The sequence below is a fragment of the Theropithecus gelada genome, chromosome 4 (genome assembly GCF_003255815.1).
Source record: "Theropithecus gelada isolate Dixy chromosome 4, Tgel_1.0, whole genome shotgun sequence".
NCBI classification, from domain to species: Eukaryota; Metazoa; Chordata; class Mammalia; order Primates; family Cercopithecidae; genus Theropithecus; species Theropithecus gelada.
Genome location: NC_037671.1, coordinates 62,773,268 through 62,795,098, shown reverse-complemented (window position 1 = coordinate 62,795,098; position 21,831 = coordinate 62,773,268). Strand labels below are relative to the sequence as shown.

The 21,831-nt window shown below is 37.8% G+C and overlaps 1 protein-coding gene across 1 annotated transcript in view; it reads left to right on the top strand.

Annotated features, from left to right (window-relative positions):
- Nucleotides 1-21,831, top strand: part of EYS (eyes shut homolog (Drosophila)) — a 2,114,515-nt gene that overhangs the window by 2,000,263 nt on the left and 92,421 nt on the right. The window contains exon 36 of the mRNA XM_025382342.1: nt 19,290-19,472. Within this exon, the coding sequence (XP_025238127.1) occupies nt 19,290-19,472 (183 nt within the window). The remainder of the gene's footprint in view (nt 1-19,289; nt 19,473-21,831) is intronic.

The window sequence follows — 21,831 nt, the reverse complement described above, 5'->3', positions numbered from 1 at the left end:
CAAAAGAAAAGGGCTTTAGTTCTTCCCCTGCTTGTGAAGTCTGCAAGCGGGATTGGCGCCCTTCCCCAAGTTCTGGCCAGCAGGCTTCTCGCCTGGTTCAAGTTGTTACAAAGTTCAGCTACAGAATTCCTTCTCCCTGTTGAGTTTTGTCCCCTGCTCCTCTGGTCGCCCTCCTGATGGATTCCTGTGGTGCCAGGCAGGAATGGGCTGCTTGGGGACCCAGCAAGCTCCCAGGGCCTTTGTGCTGCTTCCTCTACACCTGTATTTCACTTGACTCGGCTCTCTAACTTGACTTGGCTCCAGATTAAGTCGGAAACTTCTCCTGCAAACAGACCTGGACCTTCAACTTCTCCAGTGCAGATGTGTGCTCAGGAAAGGAGGTTCTCCTTTTCCCACTTCCGCAGTTGGGGTGCTCACAGTATTTGGGGTGTCTCCAGGTCCTGCAGCAGCAGTCTGCTTCCTTCAGAGGGTGTGTGGGTCCTCTGAGGATTGCTGGTTTGTTCTTCCAGTAACGTTTACTTTTTTATGAAGCTAAGGTTATTTTGTAATATGTGATAATGATCAATTTATCAGTAATATTTATTGAATGATCATCCTTATTCTCATTAATTTGAAAAGCCACTCATAATAAAAATCTTCCAGGTATATTTGTGTCTTACGCTGGACTCACTCCATACCTTCATGTTTCCATTAAGATCACATTGAATTGATAAAATCATTTAGTGAGAATTGGCATGTCTATTATACTAAAATTTCCTATTTGAAAGTATTTCTACTAATAATTTACTTTATGCCCCTCAATGATTTAAGGTTTTCTTTATTTAGAAGTTGCCTGTGACGTATTATAGTTATCTTATAAATGAAAGAGAGAAGGGACCGTGGGATGCTATCTTCCTTTACTTCCAACTCCAATCTAGTTGTCACTTGTGAGATGTGTATTCTAAGCCAGTGGGCAGCTTGGTGGAAGTAGGTTCCTGAATTATAGAAATTGGAGTATCTATTCTGCTTTCCTTTGCATTGGGCAAGAGACTGGAGATTACCCTAGACAAAATTGGAGCGAAGTGAATCCAGAAGAAAAATTTAAGGACTTGGGGCTAATATTAACAAATTAGAAAAAAAGAACAATAATGCAAATAAAAGTAACTTAGGAAAGGGGAATCATTGAAAATGAAGCTGAAACAAATGAAATAGAAATAAAGACAAAAGATTAAAATATAAGAATTAAGTACTCATTTTAAGATATAAAGTATAGAAATAAACCAAAATAAATTACAAAAAGGCAATTATTGATGAAACCAAAATAAATAAAATAGAAATAAAGTATAAAAGACCTTGGTTATTAGTAAAGCTAAAGAAAATAAGTTCTTCAAGGTATGATTAGAGTAAAAAGATGAAAAATATGATTAGGAATGAGAATGTGACATAAAGGAGAAATTTTTTTCTTAGAGAATAAAATATGTATGTCCATTGCAAACAAACTTTAAAACTTGGAGAAAATGAATCTTCTTCTAGAAAACCATAATTATTCAAGTTGACTCATAAATGAAAAAACATTTTTAATTGCTACATTAGCATCTTCAAAGGTAATTAAGTACTATTTTAAAAGTCACCACAATAATACACATTTGTAAGTATTTCATCTTATCTATTAAGGATAGATTATTTCAGTGTTACTTATTCCAGACAATAGCAAAAGGTGAGTGCTTCTCAATTCATTTTATTAACCCAGCATAGCATTAGCACAAGAAAATAAAACCATAGACCAATTTCACTAAATGCCTGTAGGGGGGGACAAAAAGGTACATATTAGCAAATATAATCAAACAATGTACCAAAATATATATTACTACTAAGCTAGGAATGTTCTAAGAATACCAAGGTTATTCAATACCAGGAAATTTATCAACATAATGCAAAATCAAAAAATAATATAAAAGAAAATATTTTTTGATTAATCAATACTAAAATGTCATCAGATAGATACAAATAAGACATCCAATCAAATTCAACAGACATACTTGTTTTATTAAGAAAACTAGAAAATAGAAACTAAAAAATGGAATAAAATACTAAAATTTAATAAACCCTAGTTTGAGACCAAAAGCACATATTATTCCTATTGGTGAAACACTAAAACCTCTTCAATTAAAATCAGAACTTGGCAAGGACGGCTAGTATAACTATTATTATTTGCCATAGTCTTGAGAAGGTCCAAGCAAATACAATGAGATAAACATAATCAATACTCATACTAGAAAAGAAGATACAAATCTATTTTTGTTGGCGGTATAATTTTAAATGAGAAAAATTTGTACAAGACAAAAAATAAAAATCAGTAGCTTTTCTTCTTAATAGCACAGCTGTATGTAAATATAAAACAACTTCACTTTGTCTTCTATTCTCCCTTTAAATTTGCTCAATGGTGCTAATTATCCTTTTTCCCCTCAAATGAAAGTTCAGACATGGTCATTCCTGGATCACAACATACCAATTCCACTTAGTAATTCAGTTGTCCATTTTTATACAACAGGCAAATCTATCCACATTAAATTTCATGCATTCATGTGGCCAGGTGTGGTGGCTCATGCCTGTAATTTCAGCACTTTGGTTGGCCAAGGTGGGCAGACACCTGAAGTCAGGAGTTCAATACCAGCCTGACCAACATGGTGAAACCCGTCTCCACTAAAAATATAAAAATTACCTGGGCATGGTGGTGTACAGCTGTAATTCCAGCTACTCGGGAGGCAGAGGCAGGAGAGTCATTTGAACCCGAGAAGAGGAGGTTGCAGTGAGCCAAGATTGCACCACTGCATTCCAGCCTGGGTGACAGAGCAAGCTCAGTCTCAAAAAAAAAAAAAAGAAAAAAAAAAAAAAAAATCATGCTTTTTCCTTCTGCATTTGGGACTGACTTAGCTAGAAAATTTCAAGGGTAAAGGGAAACTGAAATTCTTTCTCCCTTGTTTTGCTACCTACAGCACATGGCCCTTCAGCATGGAGTTCAGGGACAGGAAAGGAGGACAGGAGATTTCTTTCTTCACTGAGATGATTGAGTTGATTTAGCTTCACTGCTCTCTGGGTTTGGCATTCAGTCATCCATCCTTGTCTTGTGGAACAGTTTCACGGATGCTTTGGGGACCCCATGGCTGGAATTCTTCCACTTGCAATTTTCTTTACTTTGGGAAAAGGCATATCTATTCCAGCTGGTGGTTTGCTCCTTCCCCAACCTCTGGCATCTCATAACATCTTCAGCTTTCCCTGTTGAGTGATCTTTCTCTCTTAAGGTGGTTCATTTGGTCAGAACTTAAGAAAACAAAACACAGTATCTTTTTCCTATAGCTGAGCCACGTCAGATTCCAGACAACATGCTCACATCCTTTCCCTGACAACCTCTGGAGTGCTGAACAATTCCAGCCAAGAAGCAGCCTGTCATTGGCTTTCTCCTTCATTGCAGCCAATTAATCTTCCACCTGTTCGACTTTCCAGGCAGAAGTCAGTACACTATGTCCCCTTACCTCAAACTTCAGGGATACATATTAAGCTCTCCACGTTGTGTTTCTAAAACCCTTCCCTCTTGATTTGAGGTGCAAGGTGAGGGCTATAAGCCTTTTATCCTCTCAATAAGAGTGAGGAATTCAAGAGTCACCAGCTGGGTTTCAGCCTCCTGCTTTATAAATCCCTCACTTTGATGTGTTTTTTCTACTTTCTTTGTGTTTCAACTAGAACTTCTATTTTAACCTCTTGTTATACTTTCAAACCCAAACTAGAATTAGAAATAAGAAATTTTCCAGTCACAACTGTAACAAAAAAAAAAAAACCTACAAAATACTTTGAATACCTTTAATGAGAAAGATGCAAGACTTCTATGTAGAAAATTATAAAACCTTAAAAACATTATATATGAATGGCTTGCAAAACCTTGCCATGCTGTCAGATAACAAGATATAATTCATAATATAATTTTTGAAATTATATGTACAAATTACATGAGAAAATTGCTATTTTAATGCATAATTACATAACATTTTAAAGCTTTTGAGTCTGATCTAGAATAATATGTATAATAACAACCCATCAATACCTAGTGAAATATAAAAAATAAATAAATGTGAGAGGGAACTGTCCTTGCCTGGCCTTGCCTTGCTAGGTATCAGAACATACGTTAAACTACTATCAGCATTATCAGTGTGGTACTGGCATAGTAAGATACAAATAGATCAACAGGAAGAAGAGAAAATTAAGCAAAAGACCCCAGCATATATGCTAATACAATTGATGACAAAATTGCTGTTTTATTCAGTTGTGAGATAAGGTTTTAGTTAATAGATGAAACTGGCACAACTTATTCTCCACAGGAAGAAAACAAAATTAAGCTTCTTTTATACTAGGTATTAAAATAAAACCTGGATTTATTAGAGACTTAAAGTATGAATCAGTGAATATCTCAGGACAAAATCTAAGATTTTGGAATAGCCTAGAGATGAAGGAATAATTCTTGACCAAGACAGAAAATTCTGGAGCTGTAAAAGAAAATATTTGGACAATTTTTTAAAAACTTTTGAATTGCCCCAGATTTCACATCTAAAGTCAGAAGAAAAACAATAGATTTGAAGAAACTATTTCTGAGGTGACAACAGATTAACATAATATTCAAAGAGCTCTTTAGTATTACCAAAATAAAGGTAAATTCAAAGAAAAATAATAAAGCATATGAACAGATATCTCACTGAAGAGTATACAGATGGCCAACAAGTACAAGGTGCTCAAACTCACTAGTAATCAGGGAAATACCATTAAAGTAATAACTAGACAAACCACCCTCATCAGACTGTCAAAAATTAGAAAGAGCAATGATATATATTCCTGGAGGGGATTCAAGAAGTTTATACACACTTCTTTATGGAAACATGAATTGTAATTTTAGAATGCAATCTGACAGCATGTGGAAATGGCTGGGATGCAAGAATTAGAGGCCATGCAAGGCCTCACCGTGGATTTTCCCTTAAGAAGTATTACGTCAGAAGTGTCACTGTTGAATCCTCATTTCCCCATGGCTACAAACAACCTGAAACCCTGATATAATCCCAAGGATGAAAGGGGCACTAGTCAGCCTAGTGGTAGGTTGATTACATTAAGGGAGAGGCAGGAATTTGTCCTTAATTCTCCTGATTATTTATTCTGGATTTGGATTTTCTTTCCCTACTAGCCATGGTTCTTCCACATTTCTTTTGAGGGACTTCATCAACATATGTCATTATGGTATCCTGCACAATATTACTTCTAAGCAACAGGCTTCACAGTGAAAGAAATAAGGCAAGGAGGGATATTGAACTTATGAAATTTATCACCCAAAAGTTGCTGGCCTTATAAAGTGGCAATATAGTATATTAAAGACTCTGTGGCAGCATCACCTGGGCCGCCTTTCAGGGTCATGGCGCCATTCTGAAAGATGTCATGTATGCTGTGAAACTGACACGTGGTGCTATGTCTTCCACAATCATATGACACAGATTCGGAAACCAAGGGGGAGCAGCAGAGCAGTCTGTCTCGTGATCATCCCTAAAGACCCCGCTCACAATTTTTCCTCTCTCTGTGACTCTGAGCTCCACCCATTCAGAGGCTTTTGGCACCCAAAAGGGAAAAGCTCTCAAGAGATGTAGCCATAGCCCTGTTGAATCAATTTACATCATCCACCTCCCTTTCAGGCTTCCATGAAACCACACAAACAGGTACGAAGGGACTTGAAGGTGTTGCCCCGAGTGACCAATCACAATAGGCACAAAAAGGAGGGTTACACATTCATTTATTCAATCAATAAAGAGAGCCTGCTATGAGCAGGCACTGTTCCAAGTGCTTAGGACACAGCAGAAAACAAAAATGACAAAATCCTCCCTTCATGGACCTTACGTTTCAGTGAGGGGCGAGGCATTCTAGTGATTTGTGAGAAGGCAGATTATAAGTGCTGTGGAAAAACAAAAACAAACAAAAATGCTGAGAAGAAAAAGAGAAGAAATCCCTGGTGGGGGATCAGGATGTTTTCATAAGATTTCAAGATATTTTTGGATGGAAGGAGACAACTCACTTGGATAGATGAATGGTGGAACTTTTTGTTACTTACAGCTTCAAATGGGAGAAGACTGCCATAGGGCCACATGGAGATTTTGCTTGGAGAGGGCTTTTGTGTGGCAAGTCGGGCGGGCTTAGTTAGGTTTTGAGGGCTCTCTGTAGATTGGCTAATTTGAATAATTCTGAGGGCTCCAAGGTGTGACCCTAGTTGTCTGATGCCTGGCCCAGGGCAGTTAGGACAGGTGTGTGGTAGCCTGGAATGTGAGAGTCCAGAGAAAGGATTAGCCTCCAACCAGGGCCCTAGACTGGGTTAAGACAGCATTTCTTAAAAAACCTTATCACACAGAGGAAGGCTGGAAGTAAATAGAGTGTACAGGGTATGACAAGGTAGGCCTCAGGGAGAAGGAGAAGGGTGGGATTGAAAAAAACACTGAAGGTGAGAGAATTAGCCAGCAGGTGAAAAAGCGTTCTGGTAAAACCCAGGTAAAAACCAGTCAAAGAAGAATATGGTTGAGGAAAAAAAATTACATCTTTCTACGAACTCCAACAGAAACTTAATGTATTCTTAACTGTGAAAATCAGCATAAAAATCACAGTTGTATTATCAGCACCTGCGACTTTGTCACCAAGAGAAGTCAGATCCCTTTTTATCACATGACAGTTGTTATATACTGTATTAAAATATGCTGGTGCCCCTCTCAGTGTGAAACTGCTATAGTTACTATGCCTTCCTGCTGCTAGATCTTGCTATTTAAATACATTACAAAAGAACTAAACTGTTTCCTTCATGACAAAACATTTGTTATAATTTATTAATTGTATTTCAAAAAGGTAGATTTGTTTTATCATCTTACGTATTTTATGGTATGAATTTAAAAACATTATTCTGAGGAGGGTTCCCACTAGCTTCCCCAGACTGCTATAGAGGCCCATGACACGCATACGTGCACAGGCGCATGCACACACACACACACACAGACACACACACAGTGAGAAGCCTGCCTCAGGGTAGTGCCTCGCACATCCAGTGGAAAGAGTTAATAAAGGCCTATTGAAGCTCTTGACCACAGGCCCACCATGGCCTGGCCTCTGAGGAATGAAGACCACACCAGATAAAGAATCCAGCCAGCTGCAGGGAAGGCAGGAAGCAAGGAGGACATAGGAGAAAGAATTTAAATTTGCTTCCCCTACGTGAAAGGAGAGAGCATCCAAGGAAGAAAGTTACGTTATGAGAAGTGGCCTTCTGACCAGTTCCAGGAATCTGGAGTTTAGCCTCAGGGCTTCCTGGTGAATGCGTCATTTGCAGGTTTGCTCTGAGATCCATTTCTCACCCTGTACAAGCTACATTTTCTCCTGCCAATGGAAGGTCCTGTCAGGAGATAGGCGAGTGGGGGGAAGAGAGAAGCTAGAGAATTTCTCCCCTCTCCCCTCTACTAGTAGCTGTATCTGCTATTGCTTCCAGCTCCCACTTAACAGGTCTCCAAGCTACCCATGGTCCCGTGTCCTGATGAGCAGCCCCCATTACCAAACCCAGCTCCTGCCAGGAGATTGCAGCTCGGGCTTTTTTTATGATTATCATACTTTATGTTCTAGGGCACATGTGCACAACACTGTGTCTTCCCTTTGTTCTTTCAGCCACAGAGGTGGCAGCTGCTTTCAGCTGTTCAGTTGTTGCTATCCTCTAGGTGGCCTCACCATCCCCTGTTTGCTCTCCCTTCATAATTAGCTCCCTGTATCAAGTCTTTCCTTTTGACTATCTCTTGTGGATGCTGATAAGCAAAAAAGCACAATAGTAGCAATACCTTTGAGTCTGCCACCAAGAAAACTCACAGATACTTCCATATCACATGACAGCTGTCATATGCTCTCTGGTTTCTGTAAAGTATTTGGGTTTAGTAACTGAAACTTAGTCTGTATTGGGACAGGATCACAACAAAAACATGAGAACAAATGGCCATTATTTAGAGATCCCTTCTGTACTTGGAACAAAATGCAATAAAAGAAAAAACTTTAAGGCGACTCCAATTGGGAAAGAAGGGTGACACTTTTAGGATTCTATGTCGGATTACTGCATTATGTTAAAAGGAAGTTATTATTTGAAAATGCAAGTATAAGAAGGATGCACATTGGCATTCAACAACCAAAGGTCTGTGGGAAGCATTTATTGGGTATTACGTTTTGTTTCAGTTTTGGATTTTGGCCACGTAGCACCTGAACTTCCTTCTTATTTGCATACATATACATGCCTTAGGACAGGCCAATGGGATACTCTCCCCAGGATTTGCACCTGGAAGAAGTGCTCCAAAGAGAGAGTAATATTTAGAAATTATTTGCAGCTAAGGTAGTTGCACAGCTGTCCCCAGTCATAGAAATACCAGCAGCTGCATCCTGAAATAGCTGTTCATACAACGTGAGCTTGGCTGGTGAACTTGGTTGTATTTGAGCTACCTACGTTCCTTTGTTTTTGCCTACTTTCCCTGCTAGTTCTCCAGCCCTCCCGTCGACTATGAGATAATCTGTCTCCTTTCCTGCTTAAGATGATCAGGGTTCGTTTGTATTGCCAGTAACCAAGAAACATAATTGGTACAGTTTTATTCCAAGTATTGTGTGCTATACCAAATAAAATCCTTTATTTCATTTTGTTTTCTGATTGTTGTTTGCATACTTTAACTCTTAATTATTCCAGTCATTTTTTTGTAGTGCTATAATATTCCATTATAGTTTGAGATAGGCACCTGCTCACTATTAGTACACAAAGTCTTGGGGCTATTAGATATAACAAGATCCTTTCCAATTAAAAACAATACTCAATATAAATGTTATACCTTGTGAATCATGTATGATATTTTTATTTTGTTATTACTTAGAATAATTTCTTATGTCAGATTAATATGAAATCTTTTTATATGCTTTTGAAACATTATGTGTTGTGGTCCCCAGAAATGAGTTAGTATTTTAGTATTTTGCAAGATGCCACTGCCTTTTTCTAGCACTTCAACAGCTAAACTACAGTTGTCTTAAAATTATAGTTTTCCCTATAGTATCCCTGGTTAAGATTTTTTTCCTTTGTCTCTCATGATTAGAGTACATACTGCTTTTTGATAAACCATCCTTATTAGATTTTCCTTTTTCTAATCTGCTTTTATACAATATCAAAAACAAAAATGAAAATTACAGTCATTTTGTATGTTTGTGTCAATTACAGTCAATCTGTATATTTGTGTATGCATGTGTGTGCATGTGTCTCCAAATGTTCAAGCACTTAGAAACCTTTAAGGACATATTGATCTTTTTAACCACTGTTTATTTATTACCCATGCATATTAGAAAACAATTGAGCTTCTATTAAAACCTATTTGCTGATAAGTTCATTGGTATATACTGAGTATCAATTAAATGCTTGATACTGCAAAGCAGTTAATATGTGTTTACATTTCCATTAGATATAGAAGGAGGAATATAAGAGTTCTACAGAATTTTATGTGTCCATGGCCAGGACTTGGGAGGAAAGGAAAGCAGTAGAAAGTCAATCTGTGAGGAGTGCCAACTTTAATAATGTAATATTTTAATAATTACATAAAATACCTGCCAGTGGCCTTTAATCGGCCAATGTCATGAATATCCCAGCCATCATAGCAAGCTAGGTAACATAACATGTTAGAAAGAGCACAGGCTTTGGAGTCAGCTGAACAGGGGTTCAAATCCGGACTCTGTCATTTCTTAGGTCTGTGACTCAACATCTCTGGGCCTCAATTTCTTCATCTATAAGATAGGAATAGAGGTAGAAGAACATCTCACTGCTGTTCTGTGAGAAATAAAGTAATTTAGATAGGGCATCTAGCAGCTGGGACATAATTGATACTATAATTGCTATTTTTAGTATTTTAGAATATACAATAGTGCATCCAAACAACCATATCCTGAAAAATTATATAGTAACAAACTAAAATAATGTATCCACTGAACTTGAGTGATAACCAACCCCAACCTCAATGTTTCTTAATTTCTTAACTAAATATTCATGGGCATGAAGAAATTCATGAGTTAGAAATGAGAAAATTATTCAAAACACATCAGTTTCAGAGTATCTTGTGTGCGTAATAGCTAGGAGTCTTATTTTATCACAATAAACTACTAACAAAGGGAATGTAATCCAATATAAACCTGCACAGCTTATGTAATATGAATTATAGAGGATGTGAAAATTTTACCATTCTCAAAGCTTATGCCATAAACTGTAATGTAATGCAGATACTATGATTATGATTTGAACCTATATGTTTCAGGGATTTTCCCCCCTTTTTGACATTTTGTGATACTGTAAAACATCCTACCAGTACCTAATTTAGTTACTTTGGAAAGCCAGAAGATGGCACTAATTTCTAAGAATTATGCATCTAAAAAGAATGCTTCAGATTCTAGCATGTATTATTTCTTTTGCTGGTGGAAATTATAATGCTCTACATTTTCAACAGTTTTTCTATCTTAATGTAAAATTCTGTTTGTTCTTAGCTTTTTCCTGATGATTAAAGAAGTTAGAATGGTAGGAATTAAACATCTATATAGAATGAGTGAATAATTTATTATGAGCAGGAATTGGCAACCAACCAATCATATTTATTTCATGTTTTTACCTGTGGGTGAATTGAATATTATATATCCTTTTGAATAGAGAGCTTGATTTTATTCATGTATTGGGTATCTCTGTCTTGGTTCAGAAGGAAAACCTAAATGTATGTTTTCTGTACAGGCTACCATCCCCTATAACTGTTGGTGATATCTCAGGACCTACTTATTTCTATTCCCTTTAAAAGATAATCACATTTGTAGGTTGCCATTTTTACTTCTAAATGATAATGCTGAACAGTATGAAAGTGTATTCCGCAAGGAGTTTGTTCAACAACCAAAAAACAACAACAAAGACAATGACCACATATACAGTTTGATAACCTAATTGCATTTCGGCAGGATATTAAGCTAAATCTAGTGCTATATTACGAAGAAGTTAAGAACAAAGAGAGAGGAAAGATGTGTATACTCAAAGCTAGGAAGGAAAACTAGAGAGGCAAGTAATGGTCTTGTATTTTTGCAAATTTATCCATCTGCCTAAGGGTAGATTAATTTTCCTGGCAAAGTTAAATGTATATTTCAAGATACGCTACACTGCTGAACACCATGCTTGGAAAACTGGCATTCTGGAGTCTTTCAAAATCAGCAGTTTCCAAGGGAAAATCTATCTACCATCTGCTTGCTTCATTAAAATACATAATAGAGAAGGAAGAACTGAATTAGATTTTCACTAGCTCAGTGCTCCCTGGTGTCCACTCTGCTGAGGTTATACACAGCAGCCTATATAGAAAACAGAATCCAAGTAAAAATCAACCACAGGTTTGTCTTTTGTATCTGTTTAAAAACAGAGCAATGAACTCCAAAAAAATTATATATTTAGACCAAACAATCTATCTTGAAAACACTTAAAGGTTTCAAGTAATTTCCGATGCACTTATGAAAATTTTTTCAACATCACATGTAAAATTTTAAACGTGATCATAAAGGTATCATACGGATATTTTGTCAGGTAAAAGGCAAAATAGTCTGTCAAAAACTATCAATTGCCCCAAGAAACCCAATCCATATTTTTAGCTCACAAATTAAAGAATACATTATTTTCAAATATTAAACGGGAACTAATGTGTATAAGATAAATTATAAAATTACATAGTTATACAACTTAATTATTAAAAACAACGATTTGGGCCAGGCCCGGTGGCTCATGCCTGTAATCTCAACACTTTGGGAGGCTGAGGCAGGCAGATCGCTTGAGCTCAAGAGTTCAAGACCAGCCGGAGCAACATGATGAAACCTCATCTCTACAGAAAATACAAAAGTTAGCTGGACATGGTGGTGGATGCCTGTAGTACCAGCTACTTGGGAGGCTGAGGTGAGAGGATTGTTTGAGCCCGGGAGACGGAGGTTGCGGTAAGCCAAGATTGCACCACTGCACTCCAGTCTGAGTGACAGAATGAGACCCTGCCTCAAAATAAAAAAAATAAAAAATAAACGGATTTGTCAGGTTAGGAGTCCCTATGCCTTGATTTTCAGTATGTGTTCCATTACCTGAATTTTTACCCACACTAGAAGAATTAAGATTCCATATTATTGCAAAAATTTACTAACATTTTTTAGAGGAAAGGACTTAATACAAAAAAAAATTCAAACACGCAACAATTAGCATTGGTGATGGTGTAGAAATCTACTTCACAACTTCATCCAACAGCTCCCTAAGTACAGAATAGTTAGTCACTTAAGAACAGAGTTGTGGCCGGGCGCGGTGGCTCACGCCTGTAATCCCAGCACTTTGGGAGGCTGAGGCGGGCTGATCACAAGGTCAGGAGATCAAGACCATCCTGGCTAACACGGTGAAACCCCGTCTCTACTAAAACTACAAAAAATTAGCCGGGTGTGGTGGCGGGCACCTGTGGTCCCAGCTACTCGGGAGGCTGAGGCAGGAGAATGGTGTGGGCCCGGGAGGCGGAGCTTGCAGTGAGACGAGATCGCACCACTGCACTACAGCTTGGGCGACAGAGCAAGACTCCGTCTCAAAAAAAAAAAAAAAAAAAAAAAAAAAAAAGAACAGAGTTGTAAAGATACTAGATAAACAGTAACAGCAGAGATATACTATCATAATATATATTACTATGTCCTTAACACTACTTTTACCTTTACATGTATTCATTCAACCATTTGATAAATATGTATCTTATACCCAATTAGACCATGAAGGACAGGCAAGCTCTCTGCCCTAATGGAATCTGCAATCTGAATGGGGAGAAAAAATAATAAAAAGTAAACAAATAAGTAACATATAATGGAATTGGGCCATGTAAATAAAGCAGGTTAAGAGACTAGAGAGTAAGGATTGTTGGGGGGAGCGGCACAAGGAGATTAATACTTTAATAGGGTGGTCAGGAAAGGCCCTGTGAGGAGAGAACACCTGAGCAAGTCTTGAAGGAAGTGAAGGAGCAGGCCATGCAGCTTTTGGGGAAAATATGGTTCAGGCACTGGGAACAGGAGCAGAAGCCTTGAACTGGGAATGTGTTAGGTTTGCTTGAGAAACACGAAGAAGTTCTCATGGTTACAGCAGACTGAGCAAGAAGAAATGAGTATAAAATAAATCTGGAGATTAGGAGATTTGTCTATGTTCAGGAGTTTTTATTTTATTTCAAACTTCCAAGGGAAATACTGGAGGACCTTTGATATGCAATTTATATTTAATAGACCACTTTGGCTACCATATGGAAAAGAGATTGTAAAGTGACAAAGGTAACAACAGGGAGACCAGTTAAAAAGCAAATATTATAGTTTGAGCTAGAAAGAACAGTGCATTGAACTCTGATGGTATTAACAGAGGCAGTGAAAAGCAGCAGTGTAATTTGGGATATATTTTGAAGATGAAGTTCACAGTATTTGTCAGTTTGTCAGTTGAGGTAGCAGAGAAACATACAATTTAAGGATGATGCCTAGTTTTGCTCTGAGCAGAGAGGGAAGACTGGGGAACAGATTTGATTGCAAAGGAAGGGAAGGGATTTGGGTTGGGGGAAAGATTACAAATATTGGAATAAAGAGTTTTGCTTTATGTATGATCAGTTTGCAATTCTTATCAGACATACAAATATATGGTCATTATCTAGTAGTTGGTTGGATATGTGAATCTGGAGCTCTGGAAAAAGGCCAGGGATAAAGACTCTGTTTATTCAGGAGTCATCCACCTGTAAGTGATACTCATGATCAAATACAGAATGATGGTAGATGGAGATAACTGGAAAAATAGGAGAATGAGGAGCAGCAGTCATTAAGGCAGGAAAAATACCAGGAGAGTGCAGTGGTCATGGAGACCAAGTAAAGAAAGCATTTCAAGAGAAAAGAAATAATCAACCATGTCAGTTGCTTCTGAGACACTGAATAAGATAAAACCAGAATTGACATTTAGTTTAGAAAGATTGTGGTCACTAGCGATCTTAACATAGAAAAGTTCAAAGAAAAGATAGAGAAGATAGCCTGACTGGAATAAAATCAAGCATGAATGGGTAATAAAATTTTGAAAGAGTCAATACAGACAACTCTTTAGAAGCCCCTTGCTAGTATGGTGAGCAGAGAAACATGCAGTAGCTAGAGGGGAATGTGGAGTAGAGGGAAGCTTTTTATTTATAATGAGGACATTCTAGCATATTTCATGTTAAAGGGAATGCTGCAGTAGAGAAGAAGAATTTGGTAACTACTGGGAGGCAGGACAGAATTTCTGAAGTGATGCACTTGAGCAGATGAGAAGGGGTGGATGAAATACCCGGGCAGAGTCCGCCTTGTCAGCAGAGGGAAGGCAAAGCATAGGGATGAAATGAAAGATTTGAGGGTGGGAGAATTTGACAGTGAAATCATCCGGTAGTTCTCTGTTGATGGGTTTATTTTTCTCAGCAAAATAAACAACAAGATTATTAACTGATGAGAGACAATAAATATTAGATGTTTGAGGAGAGAGGAAGCATTAAATAGCCATTTTAGAGGCTGGGAAAGTGACTTGACTGGAAATATGTAGTAGGATTGCAGGTCTGGTGGGAGAGGTTTGCCCACTTGAATTGTATGGTTAGCTCGAGTGTTTCCTTCAGCTATAGGCTTTTCTCATTCTTCACAAATGTTAGGTACTCTCACGTTCTCATTTTATGAACAAGGAAACTAAAACAGAAAAGTGAAATCACTTGCCCAAGTTTACACAGAAAGTGAGGACATCCAGAATGGAGCCTGAACTGGCCAGCCCCAGCTGCCTCCCTCCATCACTATGCCATAGAGTAGCTTATGTTTTCCTACCAGCCGGCGGGCTTCAGGATGCATCCCTGCAGAGTTGAGGAAAGATGTTCTGAAATCTGAGCTATTTATGTGTCTTTTTCCTACATCCCAATAGCTCATCTTAGCCACTTCTGTGCATTATGCATAAAATTTTAATAATTCAGATTAAAAGAAAGACTAACTACAGATTTTTTTTTTCCTTTTTTTTTTTTTTTTTTTTTTTTTGAGATGGACTCTCACTCTGACTCCCAGCCTGGAGTGCAGTGGCCCAGTCTCGGCTCACTGCAACCTCTGCCTCCCAGATTCAAGTGATTCTCCTGCCTCAGCCTCCCGAGTAGCTGGGACTACAGGCGTGTGCCACCACACCCAGCTAATTTATTTATTTATTTATTTTTAAGTAGAGACGGGGTTTCACCATGTTAGCCAGTATGGTCTGGATCTCCTGACCTCATGATCTGCCTGCCTCGGCCTTTCAAAGTTCTGGGATTATAGGTTTGAGCCACTGTGCCTGGCCACAGTAAAATTTCTTTTTTTTCTTTTTTTTTTTTTTTTTTTTTTTTTTTGAGACGGAGTCTCGCTCTGTCGCCCAGGCTGGAGTGCAGTAGCCGGATCTCAGCTCACTGCAAGCTCTGCCTCCCGGGTTTACGCCATTCTCCTGCCTCAGCCTCCCGAGTAGCTGGGACTACAGGCGCCCGCCACCTCGCCCGGCTAGTTTTTTGTATTTTTAGTAGAGACGGGGTTTCACCATGTTAGCCAGGATGGTCTCGATCTCCTGACCTTGTGATCCGCCCGTCTCGGCCTCCCAAAGTGCTGGGATTACAGGCTTGAGCCACCGCGCCCGGCCAGTAAAATATTTTTAAAAGGAAAAAATAGTTACATTAAAAAACAATAATGCCTTATTTCTCTGCCATATTGGGAATGAGAAAAAATTGCTTTAGTAAATGATTAGAAAATAGAATTTTATACCCTGTCCGTGATAACTTTTGCTAAAAAGTGTTTTATAAGCATAATATAACATTCTAAAAAGATTATACATTGAGCCTATAATATAGCACTATAATATAATAGAAAATATCACAATATTCTCTCTTTAGGCTCTTAGAATTTTTAATGCTCCTCGATGATGTCTGGATACCTTTTGACTGTACCTGAAATGATCCCAGAGCATTATTAGTGATCCTGCTTTCTTCTACACACTAAACAATTTATTTTAGTTTAAATTCCAGCATCTCCCTTTTTCCCTCATGTTCCCAATTCATTCATGTAACTTTAGAAGAACTGACAAAAAATGCATGACTTTACACATGGTATCTGTAAGGCAACTAGGGATTACAAACATTTTTTTAAATGCATTTAATAGCCCAAAAATATTCCCATTACAATCTGTTCAATTTTCTGACTAGATGATGACTGATCCTCCCAGAAGGCTAATCTTGGAATTTGTGCAGTAGAGTAACCAAATTAACCAAATGTTACCTGGTGGAAGATGGAAAAGGGCTTAAAATATTCAAAAGAATCATTTGTAAGGTTGAAAGTCTTCTCCTGATTGGAGTCCCTCGCGTTCTCCTGCCTAATCCAGAGTGATAGAGACAGTGTGAGTGAAGACATAGAAGCCTCTTAGTGATGGATTATATTATCTTTGACCCCTTCTCCTGATTCCTATTGCTCCCCATAGAGGCCCTATCTTTTTATAGGTTCAAAGTTATCAAAAGAAAAAGCCCCTTGAAGTAAGTCACAACGAATGGTTTAGAGGAAGAACTTATCAAAATATGCTTGGATCTCTCTGCGTTACCATTCAATAGAAATAGAATGTGAGCTGCCTATGTAATTTTTTTTCTAGTAGTGACATTTTCAAAGTAAAAAGAAACAGGTGAATTTATTAATTTATTTAACCCAATGTTTAATGGATATGGGAATGTTATTAATAATATATTTTAATTGTTTCATACTAAACCCTTCCCACACAGGCCTAGCCACAATTCAAATGCTCAACAGCTGCAAGTACCACTAGACTAAGAAATGCTGAGCATGTGACAGATCCATTCCTATGGGTCATGGTTATTATCAGTCTTCGTTATTATTCTCAAACTTCAAAAGTACTTATTTTTGATAGTATAAAATTATATCATGAAACTAACTGATTGCACTGAAAACATATTTCTATTAACTGTTTAAATATCACACCATTGCTTTCTTTAATGAATTACCCATAAATTGCCTTACATTTACACTTCTGCTTAAGCTTAATTGTTAGATTTCTTGATATCAAAGTTCTCATTTTCATCCTTGACCAAAGTATGGTCCTCTGACTCTCTGTCTAATCTTTGATTCACACTTCATCAACAGAGTAATATTTCTAAAAGCAACTTTTATCATTGCCCAACTACTTTAGGATAATAAAGAAAATATAAAGTTCTTCATGATTTGACCACTATCTTGTTTCATTTCCTTCCACTCTTTTTATTCTTCATTCTAAAATTTGCAGACTTCATAAGTTCCCTGAGTATGACATGTTGTTTTGGTCTTCAGACCCTAGAACATGCTATTTCTTCTGCCTGAAAGTTCTTATACCAGGCCTCAATTTTCAATCCAGTTCAGCTGAATAAATTTATTGACCTCACACTAATTCCTTGAGGGACTAGTGCTTTTTTATCTTTGTATCACCAGCATCTAGCACAGGGTCTGATAGTAAAATACTGTATATATGAGATATGTATTTGTCAATCTAGCCTAAATGTAATGAAACCTTTAGGTAGACTCAGTTGTAAATTATTGACAGGAAGAAATATTAAAAGCAAAAGATAGTCATTCCTTTTCTATTTTAGTGTTAAATTTAACCGAATTCTATTTTCATAGTTTTTAATGCCAACATTGAATGATGGTCAGTATTTTTATTCTGTTTCAATTCCAGTACATTTCATTTCCCTCAGTCACCCTCCCCATAGTACTACTGAAAGTGATACACCTGATGGGAAGAGTGTTATTATCTCAGGGACACAATTTATAAAGTTTTCATTAGATTAAAAAACAAGTATAAGAAGCAAAATGTCTCAAAAGTCCCTACTTCACATTCGGGTGAGTTTTGAGAAAATTATACTTAACCTATGCCACACATCCCAGGGAATAAACTGATAGGATTTTAATAAAATATCAAAACAAAGTATTCACCTTATTCACACAAATAGTTTAATAGTCATAAAATATCAAAACAAAGCATTCAGCTTATTCACACAAACATCTTAGTTTAATAGTCATATGAAACAAAGATATATAAACATTTGACAATAAGAATCGTTTTTCCCAGGACAGCACAATTATTTGCTACACAATTATAAACAGACATAAGAAGCTCTTTTAAGCGTTAGATACCAGAGTGAGGATATTTCTTAAGGCTTGTAAAAATTCTAGTTTTACAGCTCCCCTGGAGTTCCAACAACTCTTGAGAAGGAAACAACATAAGCTCTCATGTTCTCAACCGAGCTGTCCCCAACCAATAAAAATAGATCCTAGGAACATCCCTTAATCTGGTGACATCATCCATAAAAGACAGGAATGGGGTGTCAAAAATCCCCCTTTCTATTTCCTGTTGTCCTCTTGGGGTAAGGAAATGTAAAAAGTCAGTGGGGACTTATGAAGGAAACAGTATAATGAAAGAGAAGAGTTTGATACAAGAAACACCTCTCAATTAAATTCCATTTTTTTCACACTGGCCCTTGAACTTCTATTTTACCATTTCCTGTTTTTAATAAATCTCCCTATACTTTCACACCTATTGAATTCCATGCTTTTATTACTTAACAAGCATCCCAGCAAAGAAAGAATGAACATTTCTTTTAAACAAGTATTTTTACTTAAAGCAAAGTTCTGGTCACTCACCAATGGTGATGGAAAACTGACCAATTTCCTTCCTGTTTCTTGACTTTCCTAGCCCTGACCTGGGGCTTTGGCTCATATAAAGGTGCAGGATTAGAAAAGCACAGTTTGTTCAAAGTTGTGAGCTCCTCTCTAAGTCATATCCAGGTTTTGGATGCCAAATCATGTTTACGAGGCACCTGAGCAAATACTTTGGCTGCCAGTAATCTTTTCTATTTCTAAAATTAAGCTTCAAAATATAGGGGTTTGCTTTTTAAGTAAATTATCCATTATGTAGAAAGAGTATGCTAGTGAAAGGTTGTATATAAGATCTCAAAACATTGCACTTGCTTTGTTCTTGTTTTGAAATTTCCTATTGAGTCACTTTGTTGCTCAATGCTGAAGGGCACTAAAGTATAATTAATGTAATAGTAAACAGACTATTTGGCCAGATAAATCAGCAAAACATAACCCTCACTTTACAAATACATGTACAGGTTTATTTTAACTGTTTGGTTTGGGTTTTTCCACAGCTATTAATATCACTCAGCCGAGGTTCAGTGGCACGGATGCCTTTGGATACACCTCATTCCTGGCTTATTCACGGATCTCAGACATCAGCTTCCATTATGAATTCCACCTGAAGTTTCAGCTGGCAAACAATCACTCAGCACTGCAAAATAACTTGATATTTTTTACTGGACAGAAAGGCCATGGTAAGATTAATTGAACCCTCTAGGACTTGCCTTGCTCCTTTAAGAATACTTTAGAGATTCCTCAGGGAGATTCTAATTGGCTGTGGTAAAAAAAAAAAAAAAAAAAAAAAAAGGCATTTGCCTAGATGCAGCCTCCTGTTTTCTGCCTTGAGCATGTTCCCTGTAGTCCCAAGTATTTAGCAGTTCCCTGACCCTTTCTGATGCTCTACTTTACATCAGCTACTGTATTAGTCAGTTTTCATGCTGCTATAAGAACTGCCAGAGACTGGGTAATTTACAAAGGAATGAGGTTTAATTGACTCACTGTTCAGCATGACTGGGGAGGCCTCAGGAAACTTATAATCGTGGTAGAAGGTGAAGAGGAAGCAGAGCACCTTCTTCACGAGGCAGCAGGAAGAAGTGCCTAGCAAAGGGGAGAATAGCTCCTTATAAAACCATCAGATCTCCTGAGAACTCACTCACTATCAGGAGAACACATGAGGAAAACCACCCCCATGATTCAATTACATCCACCTGGTCTCTCCCTTGACACCTGGGGATTATGGGGATTACAATTCAAGATGAGGTTTGCATGGGAACACAAAACCTAACCATATCAGCTACCTTTTATAATCAAAAGAAAAAATTCCTACAGGCAAACATGAGGACAGGGAAGGTGACCAAGTCACATGGAAAGTAAGTTTATTGATTTGTCCTTTCCTCTGTTTCTTTCTGTTTCCATATGTGAAGAGAGAAGGGAAATTCTCATTTTTTCTGTGCTTTATAAAATGGACACAGTTGTTGCCCTCAGAGAAAATCATTCTAAATTAAAGGAGCAAGAAGTAAGAAAATACTCAGCCTGTAACAAAGTACTCCAGTGCCCTGGAATTGGTGGGAAATCAACTTATAACTTAAATTTGTCTCTCTTAAGTAGAAACTAGTTATGCATGTGTTAAGTCAAGGAAAATTACCTATGTTTTACTTTAAAGTCTGCAATCAATAGTTAAGCAATTAATCACCTAACTTATCTGAGTTCAGTGTTTTCATCTGTGAGATCAACATATTGTAACAGAAAAAGACCTCTCTCAGTTGTCAGTGCTTCTACTGTGCTAGGGTAAATAACATATTCTGTGTTTTTCAACTCAATCAGTGACTGTCTCTTAACACCAAACACTCTTCCCTGTATTAGCACATGTCTGAAAGGAGCCTACACCCCAAATGAAATGTGGTATTTCAGCCTCCCACCATGTCTGCTAGGATGGGTACTCTATCATATAAAGTGCAATTCATTCTACCTCCAAAATTTGTTTGAATCTCTTCCCCATCTCTATGCTGAAACCTTATGACCTCCTCCTGACTGGTCTCCCTACTGATTTCCTGCCTTCAATTAATTCTCCACATTGCAATAAGAGTTAGCCTCTTAAAAGGTTTATTAGATCATGTCTGAACCTTGTTTAAAACCCATCTGTGGCTTTTTACTGCACTTACAATGCAATCCAAACCTTCTTATCATATTCTCAAAGGGCCTTCAGGATCAGATCCCAGCCTGTATCTCTGAACACAACCAGACCACTCTCACTATCTCTGTGCTCTTCTCCTAAGCTCTTCTTCCAGTGCCTTAACCACCAAGTGCTTTCCTGTCTCAGAGGTTTTGTGCATGCTTTTTCCTTGGCCTTGACAGGAAATAGCTATCACAGTGGTCAAGGGAGCAGGCTCTAGAGACTGGTGATGTAGACATGAATCAGTCTTCACCATGTGCAAATTATGTGTCAAGTTACTTAACGTATTTGTGCCTCTGTTTTCTAACCTATCAAATGAGTATAGTAAAAGTACATTTCCTTACAGCGTTGTGAGGAATAATGAACTTAATACACGGAAGTTCTTAAAATATCGTTGGACTCCGCCGGGCGTGGTGGCTCATGCCCGTAATCCCAGCACTTCGGGAGGCCAAGGCGGGTGGATCACCTGAAGTCAGGAGTTTGAGAACAGCCTGACCAACATGGAGAAGAGCCCAACTCTACTAAAAATACAAAATTAGCCGGGCATGGTGGTGCATGCCTGTAATCCTAGCTACTTGGGAGGCTGAGGCACGAGAATTGCTTGAACCCAGGAGGCGGAGGTTCCAGTGAGCCAAGATCGCACCATTGCACTCCAGCCTGGGCAACAAGAGCGAAACTCCATCTAAAAAAAAAAAAAAAAAGAAAAGAAAATATCATTGTACTCAATAAACACGGTAGTGTGTCTTTTCTCAAAAGGGCATTCTGTAGCCACCTTCACCAAAGTAAATCTTATCCCATCCCGTCCAAGTTATTCTCTACCTCAGCTTCTTATTTACTTCCTTCATTGCCATTACTTTAATCTAGAATTCTTTTATTTATTT